The 18445-nt window shown below is 51.6% G+C and overlaps 1 protein-coding gene across 9 annotated transcripts in view; it reads right to left on the bottom strand.

Moving 5' to 3' along the window:
• The window catches only part of MTSS1 (MTSS I-BAR domain containing 1), a 156214-nt gene that overhangs the window by 4945 nt on the left and 132824 nt on the right, over nucleotides 1-18445 (bottom strand). For 4 of the 9 annotated variants that reach the window (XM_079137528.1, XM_079137523.1, XM_079137530.1 and 1 more), the window contains 4 exons: nucleotides 11532-11689; nucleotides 10313-10420; nucleotides 8895-8992; nucleotides 6270-6480 (listed from right to left, as the gene is read on the bottom strand). In XM_079137528.1, the coding sequence (XP_078993654.1) occupies nucleotides 6270-6480; nucleotides 8895-8992; nucleotides 10313-10420; nucleotides 11532-11689 (575 nt within the window). Of the gene's footprint in view, nucleotides 1-255; nucleotides 376-6269; nucleotides 6481-8894; nucleotides 8993-10312; nucleotides 10421-11531; nucleotides 11690-18445 lie in introns of all 9 variants that reach the window. The other 5 variants (XM_079137531.1, XM_079137525.1, XM_079137529.1 and 2 more) reach the window with 3 other exon arrangements.

The following is an 18445-nucleotide window of genomic DNA, read 5'->3' on the forward strand; positions in this document are numbered from 1 at the left end:
TGGATGCGAACACAACACCTGTTTTGGGAAGGAGCTTTCACACCTCCTAATTCCCCATGACCCTTCCTCTCCCTCAGGTGACCACAGGGTCACTGCTCAGCAGCCAGGCACTCCTTCAGGAAAAAGCACTCATCCTGGTCCCACCCTGTTCCCAAGAGGGGCCCCACTGCTGACGCAGAGTCCGCATCTCCCAGTTGCTAGGGCTCTGATGGCTGAGAGGCAGGCAGGGAAGGGGCGGGGAGACCCGCTGGTCACCTTCTCTGTGGACGCCCAGGCGCCCATGGTGGAGCCTGAGCTGACTGAGGTGGGGGAGCTGCACTCGCTCACTGACTGGCAGGTTTCGGAGGCTTCAGAAGAGGCCGAGCTGGACGAGTTCTGCAGCAGGAGGGGGACCACACAAGGGGACCGACAAACCGAACCACACGCCACCGAAAATAATAAGAAAGAAAGAAAAGGGGCGGGGCGGGGAAGGGCACGCACAGAGAGAAACGGACACATACACAGAGGAAGGAAGGATGAGAGAAGCAGAGGGTTAGGGTTATTTTTCTCCCCCAAAGGTTTTAAGCCCTTGAAAAGAAGCGTGAGACCCAGCAAGCTCTGACATGCTAACTATGGGGGTCTGAGGACACAGATTGGTGTGCGTGCCTGGCACAGAGCATCCAACCAATACTGGCCAAGGTCTCCCATGGTCCTGTGCTGTCTGGAGCATTTGTTCACGTGCCACACGCCCAGGTTCTTGGGCCCGCCTGACCTGTGCACAGGCATTATTTATTGCATGAGGCAGACTCTGGCATGGGCGTTTGCTACACGTCTACCTAGAATGGCTCGAATTCCTGGACTCTCCCTTCACCAAATGCAGCTCGGGGTCCACAAGAGTAGCCTCAGGCTATGAATCCATATGGCGGTGTCTCTCTCTGGAGAGAGACTTTGGGGTGTGGGGCAGTGAGTCCTGTGGTCAGCGCAGTGTTTCCAGTGGCCACCATAGGGCGGGATGAAGCAGCGGGAGAGGTGGACACTGATCTGCACTAAAGCCTCCCACACTCCCGGCCTGACTTCCTGGTGTCCTGCTGCATGGGTGACCGTACACCTTAGTTCACCATTACACCGAGTCTCTAGTCCTGGACACTGAGGGCACAAACCACAGCGACCACCCTTTCCGTGGGAACTGGTTCCTGAGTACTTGTCTTGACCATCTGGGGACTTGCTCAAGTTTTCCCTCAAACCTGCGCCCTCTGGCTTCCCCAGCACTGTTCCCTTAAGACTGAGCCTTCTGTGCTGCGATCTTCCCAGCAACTCTCCTTTCTCAACCGTCAAGGAGGCCCGACTTCTGCTTCTGTCCTTCCAACCCCAAACGAAAGGAGGGTTCCTGCAAAGATACTAAGGTTTGGCTTTCCCATTCCGCTAGGACAAGGAACCAAGAAGACACTAGTGGGACAACGTGAGAGGCTCTGGAGCTGGAGCCGCAGAGGTCCACTGGACGCCTTGGCTGTGCCCTGAGCTGGCATCTGGTTGGCAGCCCAGGGTTCCAAGTTTGAGGGTTCAGATTTAAGTGTTGTCTGCCACTTCCCACTTGAGGAATTATGGACTGCAAGACCTCTACACCTTATTTTTCATCTTTAGATGGAGATCAATAGTATCTAACTAACAGATGAAGACAAATGAGATTATGGAGACAGCTTAATCAACTGTAAATAGACATCAAGTATCATGATAATTAATTACCAAGACTATTTATTATGGTTCTCCTCATTCAAGATGAACCAGTAATCCACCCAGGATTCAGATTTCTTTTGATTTCTCTCTCTTTTTTTTTTTTTTCTGAAGAACTTCTTTCCCTGGAGCAAACAGCTCTAGGGTGGCCCCATCCTGGTCCCATGGGGGCTAGGGCACAATTTGAAAAGAGAAGCGGTAGGACAGGGAGAACTCTGAACTGGTTTTATTATGTGGACCTCATGTGGACCTTGTGCTGAGTGGCGAGGTGGGGGTCCTGCTCCCTGTATATGCATGTCCCTCACTCACTTCTCACCCTAATTAAAAGGGATATGACAGCCTTTCCTATGGGCTGCACCCTCTAGCCAGTGTGACTGGTACAATGTCCTTAATACTGTGCCTGATAATTACAAGCAGCCGCGAAGCCACTTTGGAAAAATTGCATTCTCTGTTAAATCTGGCAGCACCCCCACACTTACTAAAACAAACAGAAGTCCCAACTTGCCACCTCCTGCTTCCCCCAACACTGCTGGAGTGGGCGCATGGCCCCATCTACTGGAGGTCCTGGACAGGAGGCTGAAGCCAGGCCTTTTCTTTTTCAGGAAGGGGAGTCAGCGCCTAGGGCCATGTTAATTTTTAGTCCATGAAAAACAAACAACACGCGCGTTAGAAGAGCCCGAAGGGAGCCGCTCCCGGCCACTCGCTCTGCGTGTGAGCGAGCAGGCAGGTTTAGTGAAGCAGGCGGGGACGGCCAAAGCACCGCTGGGACAAGCACATTAAAAAGAGCCCGGCACGTGCCTCTGAGCGTCTCCGTGGGAAACCGAGCATTTACACAGGAAGAGGGAGCGGCCACAGGCCCCTGGGACGCTGAAACGGGCTAAGGGGTCTGAGCCGTGAGGCTCTGGGCTCGCCAGCGTCAGATGAGCAACCTGGCACGCCGGTGTGGCAGCACAGCACCTTTCCCAGCGTTCTGCAAACTGCACTGCTTACCAAGTGTTAAGCAAGGGGCGGCACAGGGGCACTGCAGGAGAGCCAGTGAAGGACAGACGGACAGACACACACTCACACTCACACGATACTCACTGGGAGCGCCTGACGCCTTGTCCCGCTTGTGCAGCAGGACTCATCAGACCCACCGTGAAGGAAGAGGCCTCCGGTCCCCCATCTCCCAGGATCGAAGTGCTAACATGCCAGCTGGGGGCTCTGTCCACTCACGACACCAGCCCACAGAGGGAGCCTGAGATGAGGACCCCTGTCCACTCACGACACCAGCCCACAGAGGGAACCTGAGATGAGGACCTCTGTCCACTCCCTCATGACACCAGCCCACAGAGAGAACCTGAGATGAGGACCCCTGTCCACTCACGACACCAGCCCACAGAGGGAGCCTGAGATGAGGACCCCTGTCCACTCACGACACCAGCCCACAGAGGGAGCCTGAGATGAGGACCCCTGTCCACTCACGACACCAGCCCACAGAGGGAGCCTGAGAGGAGGACCCCTGTCCACTCACGATACCAGCCCACAGAGGGAGCCTGAGATGAGGACCTCTGTCCACTCATGACACCAGCCCACAGAGGGAACCTGAGATGAGACCTCTGTCCACTCGTGACACCAGCCCACAGAGGGAGCCTGAGATGAGGACCTCTGTCCACTCGTGACACCAGCCCACAGAGGGAACCTGAGATGAGACCTCTGTCCACTCGTGACACCAGCCCACAGAGGGAGCCTGAGATGAGGACCTCTGTCCACTCACGACACCAGCCCACAGAGGGAGCCTGAGATGAGGACCTCTGTCCACTCCCTCATTACACCAGCCCACAGAGGGAGCCTGAGATGAGGACCCCTGTCCACTCACGACACCAGCCCACAGAGGGAGCCTGAGATGAGGACCTCTGTCCACTCGTGACACCAGCCCACAGAGGGAGCCTGAGATGAGGACCTCTGTCCACTCCCTCATGACACCAGCCCACAGAGGGAGCCTGAGATGAGGACCTCTGTCCACTCGTGACACCAGCCCACAGAGGGAACCTGAGATGAGACCTCTGTCCACTCGTGACACCAGCCCACAGAGGGAGCCTGAGATGAGGACCTCTGTCCACTCACGACACCAGCCCACAGAGGGAGCCTGAGATGAGGACCTCTGTCCACTCCCTCATGACACCAGCCCACAGAGGGAGCCTGAGATGAGGATCCCTGTCCACTCACGACACCAGCCCACAGAGGGAGCCTGAGATGAGGACCTCTGTCCACTCACGACACCAGCCCACAGAGGGAGCCTGAGAGGAGGACCCCTGTCCACTCATGACACCAGCCTGCAGAGGGAGCCTGAGATGAGGACCTCTGTCCACTCACGACACCAGCCCACAGAGGGAACCTGAGATGAGACCTCTGTCCACTCGTGACACCAGCCCACAGAGGGAGCCTGAGATGAGGACCTCTGTCCACTCACGACACCAGCCCACAGAGGGAGCCTGAGATGAGGACCCCTGTCCACTCATGACACCAGCCTGCAGAGGGAGCCTGAGATGAGGACCTCTGTCCACTCACGACACCAGCCCACAGAGGGAACCTGAGATGAGACCTCTGTCCACTCGTGACACCAGCCCACAGAGGGAGCCTGAGATGAGGACCTCTGTCCACTCACGACACCAGCCCACAGAGGGAGCCTGAGATGAGGACCTCTGTCTACTCACGACACCAGCCCGCAGAGGGAGCCTGAGATGAGGACCCCTGTCCACTCATGACACCAGCCTGCAGAGGGAGCCTGAGATGAGGACCTCTGTCCACTCATGACACCAGCCCACAGAGGGAACCTGAGATGAGACCTCTGTCCACTCGTGACACCAGCCCACAGAGGGAGCCTGAGATGAGGACCTCTGTCCACTCCCTCATGACACCAGCCCACAGAGGGAGCCTGAGATGAGGACCCCTGTCCACTCACGACACCAGCCCACAGAGGGAGCCTGAGATGAGGACCCCTGTCCACTCACGACACCAGCCCACAGAGGGAGCCTGAGATGAGGACCTCTGTCCACTCACGACACCAGCCCACAGAGGGAGCCTGAGAGGAGGACCTCTGTCCACTCACGACACCAGCCCACAGAGGGAACCTGAGATGAGACCTCTGTCCACTCGTGACACCAGCCCACAGAGGGAGCCTGAGATGAGGACCTCTGTCCACTCACGACACCAGCCCACAGAGGGAGCCTGAGATGAGGACCTCTGTCCACTCACGACACCAGCCCGCAGAGGGAGCCTGAGATGAGGACCCCTGTCCACTCACGACACCAGCCCACAGAGGGAGCCTGAGATGAGGACCTCTGTCCACTCACGACACCAGCCCACAGAGGGAGCCTGAGATGAGGACCTCTGTCCACTCCCTCATGACACCAGCCCACAGAGGGAGCCTGAGATGAGGACCCCTGTCCACTCACGACACCAGCCCACAGAGGGAGCCTGAGATGAGGACCTCTGTCCACTCACGACACCAGCCCACAGAGGGAGCCTGAGAGGAGGACCTCTGTCCACTCACGACACCAGCCCACAGAGGGAACCTGAGATGAGACCTCTGTCCACTCGTGACACCAGCCCACAGAGGGAGCCTGAGATGAGGACCTCTGTCCACTCCCTCATGACACCAGCCCACAGAGGGAGCCTGAGATGAGGACCCCTGTCCACTCACGACACCAGCCCACAGAGGGAGCCTGAGATGAGGACCTCTGTCCACTCACGACACCAGCCCGCAGAGGGAGCCTGAGATGAGGACCCCTGTCCACTCATGACACCAGCCTGCAGAGGGAGCCTGAGATGAGGACCTCTGTCCACTCATGACACCAGCCCACAGAGGGAACCTGAGATGAGACCTCTGTCCACTCGTGACACCAGCCCACAGAGGGAGCCTGAGAGGAGGACCTCTGTCCACTCATGACACCAGCCCACAGAGGGAGCCTGAGATGAGCCCTCTGTCCACTCATGACACCAGCCCGCAGAGGGAGCCTGAGAGGAGGACCCCTGTCCACTCACGACACCAGCCCACAGAGGGAGCCTGAGATGAGCCCTCTGTCCACTCATGACACCAGCCCACAGAGGGAGCCTGAGAGGAGGACCCCTGTCCACTCATGACACCAGCCCACAGAGGGAGCCTGAGATGAGCCCTCTGTCCACTCATGACACCAGCCCACAGAGGGAACTGCACCGGCAGGATCAGTCACTCGGGGAACCTGAGATGGGGCGGAGGAGGTGCCCCCACTACACCAGTGCCCATCAACGACAGCATCACACTAGGCGGGGACCTTCCAGGGACGCCAGAGCACCGCCAAGCATCTTTCAGGCATCTGCTTCCATGTAGATTTCCCCAAATCATGTGGCCACTCAGTCCACGCCACCCAGGAGGCAGGCTTCCCACCCGACACCTTGGAAGATGGGGACGAAGACAAAGGGATCCCAAGGCCACAGACAGGATTCTGCCCACGCCGAGGCCTCCTGTGGTTCTAGCCACTGATGGTGGGCAGCGTGCTGGGCATGCGGGCTGCAGCGTGGACCGAGGGCACCCTTACCTGGTTGGTGGTCTCTGGCGGCATGGGGGAGGGCGACTTGGACTGGAAGGCGTCCTGGGAGATGAATCCTGAGTCGTGGGAGGACACGCTCGACAGCCTCACGGGCGCCTGCTGGGCCAGGCTGGAGCCACGGTAGCGGTAGTGCGAGCTGGGAGAGTGGGAGTGGGAGCCGCTGGACCGGGAGTCGCTGCTGTTGACACTGTTCAGGCTGCTGTGGGGGCAAGCAGAGGGTGGCAGCAAGGGGGTGGAGGGAGGGGCGCAGGAGAGGAAGGACAGGAAGCGACCGTGAGGCGGGCGGCTGCAGCCACCTAAGGCATTCGGCTCCCCGCCCCAGAGAAGCCACACAAACCTGCCACACGTTGCCATTAACATCTGGCACCAACTCACAAAGCGGGTAAAGGAAAGGGTTTTCAGTGAGCAAGGGGGGCGGGATTCGGTTCTGATAGTGCAGTGCTTCATTGGTACAGCAAAGCCTGCGACTGGAAAAGGTCAACAGGGCCCAACTGTGCTGTCACCTACTAGCAAGTCGAGGGTACCTGATGTCCACAGCATGAAAAGGCTTGGGGCTAATCTCATCTGTTCACCTGCTTGAAAAATCCACAGCCCCGGAGCAAAACCCACTCAAGCTTCAGTGTGACCTGGCTGAATGTCCTTGGATGGATTGTCTAGGTCCAGACAACCAAGGTCACTCCTATGGCGATCTCGCCCTAGGTGACCTAGGATGTGCTCATCAGCAAACCAACGCTGCATGTCTGCGTACATGTGTTTCATATTTTATTAACAAAGCTGGTGCTTCAATTAATAGCCTCACCATGATCCCAGGTGTTCCTCTGCTAAAATGTCTGTGGGCCGGTGTAACAGCACACCAGCAAGAGCCAGGTGGCTTTTGGGGATGAAAGGCAAACGATGCTGAGTTGTTTGCTTCTGATATGGTAACAGGACGCCACAGCGGGACAAGGGCACACACCCTCTGGGTGTTCTGCCTGCATTCCGTTTCCAGTCCTAAGAAAAGCGACATGCACTCTGCGTATATCCTAACTCTGGTTATGAACAACAGAAAGCCGAGAGTCCCACGGCCCTAACGAGCACAGCTGACACCCGAACGAGCTGAGGGTTGAAATAAACAAGGCAGCCCACCATCAGAAGTCTGTGGCTCCTGCTCCCAAACCCACAAGAGAGCCTGTTCTGCACACGCTGGCAGCTAATGAGGCCGTCGGGCACCAGGCACCTGTCCTGCCCTGGGATTTGCTGGTATGAATGCTGAGACCCACCGACATGGGGACTGCTGCTGCTGAGTAACACCATGAGGCCTGCCTTTCCCCACAACCAGCCAGAAGAGGGCGTCTGGGGACTGACAGTAAAGCTCATGACCACTCCACTCCTGCAAGTGCCTGTTGGTGCAAGCTGATTTTCTACACAAACTAAGACTTAAGAAAGACGATACCATGTGACTTCATTTTACACTAATGAGAAACATTTTCCTTGGCTTTTGCAAAAAACAAATGTTTCTCTCTTTCTCTCTCTCTCACACACAAACACACACACACACACACACACACGCGCGCGCGCGCACACACACAGAGCCCATGAAAGATGACAGGAGACCAGCCAACATCTTTCAGGGCAGAACGTCAGGATGTGGCCTCTTGACCTGACTGTCTGCTAAGTGCACACCGTACAAGCTTCAGTGTGAAATGAAACACAGGCCAGGATATACAGAGACATTTCCGTTCCCAGATCTGCTCCTTCCTCTCAATGCTAAGTTACAAGTGGATGGTCATTTGGCTCTGACAAGTCAAATAAAATGAGTGGCAGCAGGTATAGCCTACCATGAAAGACACATGATGCCTGATGATGTTTCCCTCCTTCAGGTGGAGAATCGACTCTCCCAGTCAACAAGCCAAGCATGGCCACCTAACCGCTAGAGAAGAGTCCTACAGATGGCGGAATGCTTCCAGGGGACTCTGCTTCCATATATAATGGTGCCCATTAGCAGAGCAGTGGTGCTTGTGGCAGTTGACAGAACTGCCTTTTAGTTTATGAAACCCTGAGATAAAAATCTGAGGTCACATGAGGGCATACACCATTGTCAGGTGCTTAATTTTTTCTGGCAACAGTGAGATCAGCCTGGATGAGACTCCACCTCGGTTCACCCTTCTTTAGTCCTTCTCGTTTTCACTCTGCTAAACAGGAATATCAAAAGTAGTGTCACAGGGGCTGGGTTGTGGCTCAGTGGTAGAGCACTTGCCCAAACATGACAAGGCACTGGGCTTGAGTCTCAGCATCACGTAAAATAAATCAATAAAATAAAGGTATTGTGTCCATCTACAACCATATATATACATATATATATAATTTTTTTTTAAAGTAGTGTCATAAAATAGGAAAATCTCACAACCTCTAGCTGAGGGAGGGCAGGCTGGAGCGGCCAGTGTAAGGGCCAATGGGGTTTTCTTTCCAATTCAAAATTAATCTAGAACCCGGAGAGTGAGACCAACAGCAAGGCCATTCGTAACATTTCCTGTTTAAAATCAGTCATTCTCATAAAGACCGGCTCTATGGCTCTTATCAGCATAAGGAAAAATGACTTGTCCCTGAGCAAGCGCAGACCCTGGCTTGACTTACCTGCAGACACTTGACTTCCTGGACATGGTGGTGCTGGGCGAAGAGGGAGGCGTCTGATAGGACCAGCTGTAGTCAGAACCTTTCAAGTCCAAAATCACCTGAGGGGACAGAGCCATCTGGGTAAGCAAGGCGCCAAGAAGGGAAATACCATCTATCATGTCTCAACAGCCACCAGAATGTCAGAATGCTGCCCTCCCAGTGGCTGGGGATTAAAGGAAATGTTCAGCTCTTTTAATTGAAGAGCCACACTCCCTGTCCATCAATGTCACAATGCTTTTTCTGAGATGAGCTAAACTATAATTGATGGGAGATGTGGAGAGAAGAGGAAAACCCTAAAATATCAGTCAAAAGAGAGAGAGAGAGAGAGAGAGAGAGAGAGAGAGAGAGAGAGAGAGAGAGAGAGAGAGAGAGAGAGAGAGAGAATGAATTACAGTGACCAAGAACGATTCACAAGCACTATTTCTGCCTCAGGCTAGGCCAGCAGGATTTTCATCTTGCGGCACCATGAAGACAATAATGGTTTCCAGGCTGGTTGACCTTGCCTCTTAACCACTCGACACTCAGCAGCCGTCACTTGTGCCCTATTTGACCAGGATTTGGAACTTTAAAACCCGACAGAATGGAGAGTAAACCAATTCCTCCACAATTATCTCTGTGTCTGTCTCCACTGCTTGACAAAGTGCCACTGAGTGAGAGGTCCACCTCTCATGCACACGAGAGGCGCTCTACGAACATCTACTCAGGAGGGAGAACAGCTCTGTCTGGTCTAACACGCCATTTCAGAGAACAGAAAATGCAAACCTCCATGCTGATCTGAGTTGACTCTGAGGAGGCGATAAGAATTGTACACAAAGGGCTAACATTGGTATGTGGGTCATCAACTATTCCCCAAATATGTCTCTTCCCACTTGACACAGGGTCAATGTCACATGCACCAAATGCATAAAGCAGAAACACTGTCATCTTTTCCTAAGGGCAGAGCGATCCCCAGGCATTACTGAGAGTGGGAGAAATGCAGGCCAATGAGCCCTGAGGACCACATCAGCTGACTCCCAGAGGGCAGGCAAACCACGGGGCCACAGGGCTCTGGTACTGGACCTCTTGGTTCGAATCCCAGTTCCACCACCTACTAGCTAGGTGAACCTGGTCCAGTGACGTCGCCTCTCACTGCCTCAGTGTCTTTCTTCCTAAAATGCACATAATAGTGACAGTGGGCTAAGGAAGTCTATGCAGAGAGCCTGGAACGGTGTCCGACACACAGGACGGGTGCAGCATGGGACCCAGCTACTGATCGCCACGAGGATAACACCAGGGACATGGCGAAATACAGATACACCTCTAAAGGCCTCAAAGGACACCCAGAGCCTGGAACTCTCCCCTCTGGCTTGTCCCCCCGAGGACCTGACCACAGCTCCTACCTGTTCACTTGAGGAGGGCAGTTTGTGAGGGTCCATGGTCAGGCTCTTTAGATCTTCTGAGATGGTCTGAAGGTGGGTGATTTCCCCCAGCATGGAGATCTCTTCTTCCTGAAGGACAGGAATTCACACCCCGTTATTATCATGAGTCACTTCATCTTATTCCAAATGCTTTTATTAGGGTCACTTTAAAACCCTCAGGTCTTTCAGGAATGGCACTATGGGCCTGGGAGATCATGGAGGAAGGTCAATACATACCCTTTCTTTTGGGAAAGAGAAAGGAAAAAGGAATCCACCATCATGTGGAGCGACCTATGTGCTGGAGACAGTGGGGCGTGAACACAGGGCCTCCTCACAGTGCCCACGATCTTGAGGCACAGCCCTGTCCTCTAGCTCATGCTGCTTGGCTTCAATGTCTGACATGATTTGGGGACATCTGGTTCCAGACCTTTGTGACAAACAGACTTCAATTGCCCATCACCCTTTCTTGGTTTTCCCCACCATCTTAATAAATGGCAAGTAAGGCGGGAACAGAAGATGGAAATGTTCCATTCACTTTCCCAAAGTGCCCAGGTCGGACCTGGGAGCCGATGAGAAAGAGCCAAGGAAAGGATCTACGCTCAGGGGAACGACTCACACCCAGACACTCTGCTAGGTCTGAGGGAGGAGCGCTGGGCCCTTCTTCCCGGCTTCAAGGATGCCAGCTGCAGAGGTTCTCGGTTATGGTGTGAGAACGATTCCTTAAAAAAGGAACTCTGAACAATTATTGAGGTTCTTCCTTTATCAATCTCACGGCTACTCCTAGTTCCTGGCTTGGCTAGTAGGTCTCAAAAGCCACCTGGCAGGCTTGTTTAAACATAGATGGCTAGGTCCCCCTCCCCTGAGTTTTGGATTCAGTAGGTCTAGTTGGCCCAAGAATTTCCATTTATAACCAGCTCCCATGTGACGCTGCTGGCCTGGGGACTCCACTTTGAGAACCACTCTGCTAGGCCTTCTTGACTTAGGGGTGAAAAAGTACAGTGGAAAATCTGGTGGTAAGAACTGTGGTCAAGGCGTGGCCAGGCAGCCCTCAGCTCCAGCACCTGCAGAAAGTCACCGGACCATGGATGTGACTCTATCACAGGTCGTGGTATGCAGCAAGTTCTCAGTGTAAACATAAATATAGAAGGAAGCCCTCTGCACACTGGCAGCTCAAGCCTTCTAGAGCTTTCCACCAACTTACGATTACTGGCCGCAGCATAGAGATGAAAGTGCAGAATCGGCCGCGCTCTTCAATCAAAGCCTTGCGAACTGCCTGCTTTTCTGTTTCCTCCAACAAGAGGTATTTATCGTTGACATCTTGGAGGGCACTGTCCAATTGAGGCTGGATGTCACCTCTCCCTGCAAACAGAACAAAGCCCCAAGCGCGGCTTGCTGAAACACAGCTCCTGGGGCGACAACCCCTCCTCCCTGGGGTCCTTGCTGGAGTCCAGACCACAGTTTTTCCAGAACTTAAAAAAAATAAAATGATTTATACCCTAGAAAGATTTAAGGTGGCTGTTTTCCTAAGACCATTTATTTCCTATTCTCAACTCTGGAGGAGTACATATATCGTTTTATTCATGACAAGGAGAATCTCCTGGCGTGACTCTTCATGACCTGCCTTGCCTGGTGCAACCCCACAAAGCCTTCTGCCAACAAAAGCCTGGGACTCAGCCACACAGGTTTCTTTCCTTTGGGAACATCCTAAAGAGGCTAGAGACGGATGAACAAGGCGAGGGTCTGCAGATGTCTCCCAAAATGGGCACGTGCTAGCTTCGTTGGGTCAACGTCAATCAGAGAGTCTTTGGGCAGAAGTTTCTGCCCCTGAATACACAGCTGGTAAGCATCAGCTCTCCTGGCTCTGGGGCCCAGGAGTCCTTAGCAGTTAGTTTAACTCCCTAGTAGAGTACAAGTCCAGTAATGAAAAGACCTTCTGTCAGGTCTCTGAAGGTGGAGTCTACACTGAGTCTGGCCATGATCTTTTCTTATTTGGCCACATCCACAGACCCTAGTTAGGCAGAGGCAAACACTTCTAATGTATCTGATGGGCTGTTAACCTCATAAGCGACTCCAGAACCTGAACAGGTAACTATGCAAGGAAAGTTTTATCAGAACACGGAGTATCCATTCATTTACATGTTGTATATGCCTGCTCTGGCTACCATGGTAGAGTGGATTACTGTGACCTAAGACCAAGAACACTTGGCCTTCTGCAGAAGTTTGCTAAACTAGAAGGTAACCATGGGCAAAGAGGAACTGTCTAAGGGAATCTGATCTGTAGGTGGGGACAAGGTGGCACATGAGAGAACAGTCCTTGAGCTGGGATTCCCACGCAAGGACCTCCTTATGACCCAGAGAATTCCTCAGGTCCTTCAAGGTGGGATTTTGGCCTTTCCCTGAAAAGCTCCCTGGACCATGCTCTGTGTGTATACAGCAAGTGCTCAATGAATAAATGTGTCTAACAGTTTTAAACACACAATGTCTGCACTCTAAGAGGCCTTAGAAGTCATCCAAGTCAACCTGCTCACGTTTCTGTGGAGGTCAAACCCTGAGAAGTCGTGGAACTCTGAGGGAAAGGTGCAGAGCCCGGACAGGGCCCCACAGCTGAGCCCCGAGGCCTGTAGGAAGCTGAGCCCACCACCTGTAGGAAGCAGCCATCAACCCCCTTAAGGACAACACAGAAAACATTAAGTGGAAGGCACCATTTTTTTCTGAATGAAGAAACATAAGGTCTGGGAAAACTACCCTGGGTGTAGGACTATATTCTGCATTTTCTCTCATGCACTAAGGAGAAAGCTTAATTTGGAGTAAGAGGCAGTTGGGACATTTTCTAAGTTTCAATAAACAAAGTCGTATTTTAGTAAGAAAAGTCACTCTTCATGCAGGGAATAAGTTTTAAGTTAGCATGTAATCAGAAGATGTAGGTAGATGTAGTTTAAGATCACTCTTAAAAAAAGCCTTAGATGGCCAGTAAATTCAGTGTGCACAACTGTGTACGTGTATATATAGTTCATGAGTTCAAATGTGTACAAACATAGGATGTGTACAATACACAGTATCTAAGGCCAGAGAGGGACTTTATTCAAATTACATTATATAAGAAGTTTGGAAGGGGTAGGGGATGTAGCTCAGTGGGGAGTCTTACCTAGCATGTGTGAAACCCTGGATTCAATCCCGAGCATTGGGAAAAGAAAAAAAAAAAAAAAAAAGAAAAAGAAAAGGAGATTTGCTACTTAAGACGTTTCATTACAGCCAGGAGCGGCACCTGTAATCCCCGAGGCTCAGGAGGCTGAGGCTGGAGGAGCTGAGTTCAAAGCCACCCTCAGCAACTCGGCGAGGCCCTAGCAACTTCACAAGACCCTGTCTCAAATACAGATTTAAAAGGGCGAGGATGTGGCTCAGTGGTTAAGCACTCCCAGGTTCAATTCCAGGACCAAAAAAAAAAAAAAGTTTCACCCTATTTCCAGGGTGGCCCACTCACCCTCTACCCGCAGGATAATCCTCTACTATTTTTTTAATTTCTTCCTCAAAGATGCAGGGGGCCATGCCTCTACATTAACCTGGCCACCTGAGCCACTGCTTTCACGTTTTCACTGGACAGGAAACCCGTTCTCTCTCACCTCCCACCCTCTCCTGGGGTTTGCCAGGGGTGAAGCACTTCCAAACACGGACATTCACCGGCTATGGCCATGGGCGCACAGAGGGAAGGCTCGGGCACCACCAGTGCTATGATAAACTTGGGATAAACTTGGGTTTTCTCTTCTGTTTTCAAAATCTGGCTTGTGCAACTGAATCCGCATACGAGCCTGCTGGAGGCACAGCTCTGGGACACTGTAAGCACCTGTGAAAACAGCCTGGCCTATCAGGCCTCCCTGGGTGAGGCCATGAGGCTTAGCACTGGTCTAGAGGCCGTCTTTAAGTCTCCATCTCTTTGTGCACGTGTCTGGTGCCAGCAACAGAACCCAGGGCTTTGTGCGTGCTAGACAAATGCTCTACCACCCAGCTATACCCTAGCCCTCGCTTAACTTCCTCTATGCTATTCTAATATCAGAACATAAAGTGCTACAGACCCAGGTCAGAACATGCTTCAACTTTGGTGGAGAGGCGTGGAGGGGCCTGGGAGACAGATAATTAAAGCCCATAACGTTTAACCGAATCTGCTTGGAGATGCTTTGATTGCGGAAGCAAATTTTTAAAAATAACAGACTACAATTATAAGAAATTGCAAACTTTCTATCTTTCCTTCCTTTCACAGGTTAGAAGGTACCCATCCACTTGCCATTAATATCAGACTTTTAAAAATGTATCTGCATAGGAAAACAAAGAGAGTATGTTCAAAGTTTAAATTATTCTATGATTATAGCAGCAATTTTAAATATGTATTATGTTATAATTAAAGGACTTTCAAATTGTAACATTCTAAAATAAGTATAATCTTGTAAAGATTGCTCTAATTATGGTTATAGTGAGAGCAATTCCATTTAGGATATATCATGACCTAAAAACACAATAATTATTTCTTAAATTCAGTAATACAACATTCAATTATATTTATAAAAAAATGGAGGAAATTATTTCATTGGATATAGTAAAAATACAGTAATTGTTGAGGTCCATAAATTCCAAGCTGTACTGGTACTGCTATAATACGGTCCTCCCTTGATATTCTTGGGGAATTGGTCCCAAGACTCTTGAGGATACCAAATCTTTGGTTGCCCAAGTCCCCAGCATAAAATGGCCAATCTGCATATAATCTACACGCAACCTCCCATGGACTTTATTTATTGGGGGAAACAAACTCTCGTTTTATTTCCCAAGCTGGTCTTGACCTCCAGGCTCAAGTGATCCTGCTGCTTCAGCCTCATGAATAGCCGGACAACAGGCCCACGCCCGGCCGCCACCATGCACTCTAAATCATCCTAGGTTACCTGTACTACTTATTACAATATAAATGCTAAACAAATAGTTGTTCCACTATATTGTTAGGCAACAATGACAAGAATAAGTCTGTGATGTTCAGTACAGAGGCAATTTTTTTCAATATTGTTGATCCACATTTGCCGAATCTACAGACGGGGAACCTGAGGATACGGCGCTGGCACAGAAGCTCGCCCACTTCCCTCCCACCAGCGCGGACAGGAGAAGCATTCTGCCTTCTCAGCTCAGGTCCTGGCCATTCTTGCTCCCATGGGCTTGGCTCCACCTGCTCCTCACCTCTGCTTCCTCCACCCTCACGGGTCTGCCATGCTCTCCCCAGACATCTGTGATGGCTCCTAGCGCACCACCCCAATCACACTTGGACAAGCTCTCCCAAAGGAACCCCAAAATGCAAATATCCCCACTCCTATCATTAGCTCCCATGACTCTCGGGAAAAGCCCATGTCAGCACAGCCCACCAGGCACGCTCGGGTCACTGCTGTCCTTCCTGCAGCCTCACTCTCCTTTCTCCTCCGGGTCCAGCACTGCCCCATGGTCACATGCCCGCTCCCTCCTCCCTGCCTCCCTGCCACCTGCTCACCTTAACTCTCCATCTTTCAGGGACACCCTCCCATCTCCCCTGATCGTGATTCCCTTACTAGCTCTCAGAAGGTCCTTATACCCATCCTTTGAAGCATGCCCAGTTCCAATTTCCTCTGTATTTCCCTGGGTATTTGTTCTGTGTCAATCTTCCCTACTGATAGGACACAAGGGCAGAAACCATGCCTGGTTTTGCCAGTCCGTGTCTCCTCACTGGCACCCTTGCCTGGAAGACAGCAGGTACTCAAGGCACTGATAGAATGACTCACGGAGAGTCTGCTCTCCAGCTCCAACCAGTATGCCCTTAAATGGCCTAATGCTTCAGAACCAGCAAATTCCAGGACCTACCAGCTGCCAGAAAAAGAAGGGAGGGCTGACATGCTTTTGATGGGCTTTCCAGACAAAATTCCTGACAAAGAATTGTGTTTGGTCTTTTCTACAAAATCTAAGTCTGCCTCAGTCTTGCGACATTTTTCCACTGCCAGTTTCCAGGTCTTGGTCACACTGCAGAATCCATAGAACAGCAGCCAGGAGCCCCTTTCTAGACTCCTAGGGGGAAATCCTATGCTCATATTCTTTGCAGAAAACATTTCTGGAGCAAAGCAACGCAAATGGGCAGAACTCCTAGGGTGGAAAGAGGCCTTTTTAAATTAAGTTGGGATAATTTACAGAGTTTTCTGGAATGAAGGGAAGATCTCCTATCAGTTCCCAACATTTACCCTTTAATTTCCTTAATCTTTGTGCAAGCATTCAAGGCAGGAATGAATATCCTCCTTTGATGAGGAAACTGAGGCTAGGGGAGACAAACTTTGACAGGGCCACAGTTACCAGCACCCGGCTAGTAAGGGGTAGCTAGGATCCAGCCCCAGACCCTTCTCAGTCAGAAGCCCATGTTCTTTGTAAACACATGGAGCAAACACAAATGCTAAAAACCAAACCAACAATGGGAGCTCAATGTGCTTCCTGGTCACAGCCCAACCAAAAAGCCGTTCTAGGGCTGGGCAGGGGTGCTTGGTGGTAGAGCACTTGTCCTGCACACAGGCGCTGGCCTCCATCCCCAGTGTGTGAGGGGGAAAATAAAAAGCCAGGCTGGTGTGACTGATCAGCGGTCTCTGGGACTGCCCAGACCCACACGCACACTGCAGCGCATACAGCCTGCTCCAAGGCGGCACCCAGGTCTTTCTCAAGGAGAGGTCTTCCCGATGGAGATCCACACCCCGGGATGCACGGTTGCACGGGGCCAAGCCTGCTGCCAGGAGTTAGCAAAACAGCCAAAGCCACTTCTTCTGAGACAGACAGAGGGAAAAGCCATTAGAATCCTGCAGAGGACTTCAATCTGCCCACAACACACCTGCAAATGCTGCATTTCATGCCGAGGTGCCCACTCTTCCACAGTTCAGACCTCACAAGTCAGAATGTGTCTTAAAACCAGTGGTGTGTCATAGTGTAGTGGGAAGTCATTTTTTTTTTTTTTTTCTTTTTTAGTGGTCCAGAGACTAATGGGGCATCTACCAACTGACAGCAACCTACAGCTAGTGAAATATGGGATATAAGTGCTGAAATACGGAATATAAATGCTGAAATAAGGGATATGGATATTGGAATAGACAGGCAAGGTGACACTAGAGATTGAACTGGGAATAAGAATTTCCTTTTCCTGTCAAAAGGAGGCTGCCCATATCATCCCCAGGTGATTCACCTCTACCCGTCATACCCTCCACCAGGGTCTGATGGATTCCTAAAAGAAAACAACCAAAAATCAAAAGAAAGACAGAGCTGACAAATAAGACTACCTGTTGGAAGCCTCAACCTTTGTCAGACAACTCACTTTCGGTTACTCCGTCGACCTACTGTGCCTCGGTTTCCCTTTCCCTATGAAAAGTCAACACTGGTAGTTCCTGGTCAACATCCCGAGGCATTGGGAGCACCTGCACAGGGTCAGTGCTCAGCAAGGGCGGGGCAGCGCCACTGTGTCTCTGGAGCTGTCCCCACACTGGCACCCCGGCAGGCGAGAGTAGGCAGGGCAGGGTGGGAATTCTAAAAGGGACTTTTTGCTTGAGATCTCCTTTTGTCTGAGATGTAATTAAATGCAAAAAGACCCCGTGATTCTTTGACTAAAGGTACAAGTTTCACCATCGGGACTCTTGGCTGCTCCCTGGGTGCTATCGGTTGAATGTGTCCCCAGAGTTCTGTGTTGGAAATATAATCCCTGAATCGTAAGTTCATGGTCTGTGTGTTCATGGTCTGGTTCATGTGGGGCCTTTGGGAGGTAATCAGGATGAGATGAGGCCATGAGCACAGAGCCCCGACGATGGCACCTACGGCTTCATTAGAAAAGGAGAGAACTGTGCCAGTATGTCTCACTAAGTGACATCCTCCACCATGTTATGATGTAGCAAGAAGGCTCTCGCCAATTGCCAGCAGCATGCTCTGGGACGTTCCAGCCTCCAGAACCTAGTGTCAAATAAATATCTTTAGTTTATAAATTACCTGATGTCAGGTATTTAGTTATAGCAACAGAAAACAGACTAAGACCCTAAGCAATCAGCTGTTTATTAAAGCAAAAGAAAAGAATAATCAGAAAACACCCCACAACAA

Source organism: Sciurus vulgaris, assembly GCF_902686455.1.
Source record: "Sciurus vulgaris genome assembly, chromosome: 1".
Taxonomy (NCBI): Eukaryota; Metazoa; Chordata; class Mammalia; order Rodentia; family Sciuridae; genus Sciurus; species Sciurus vulgaris.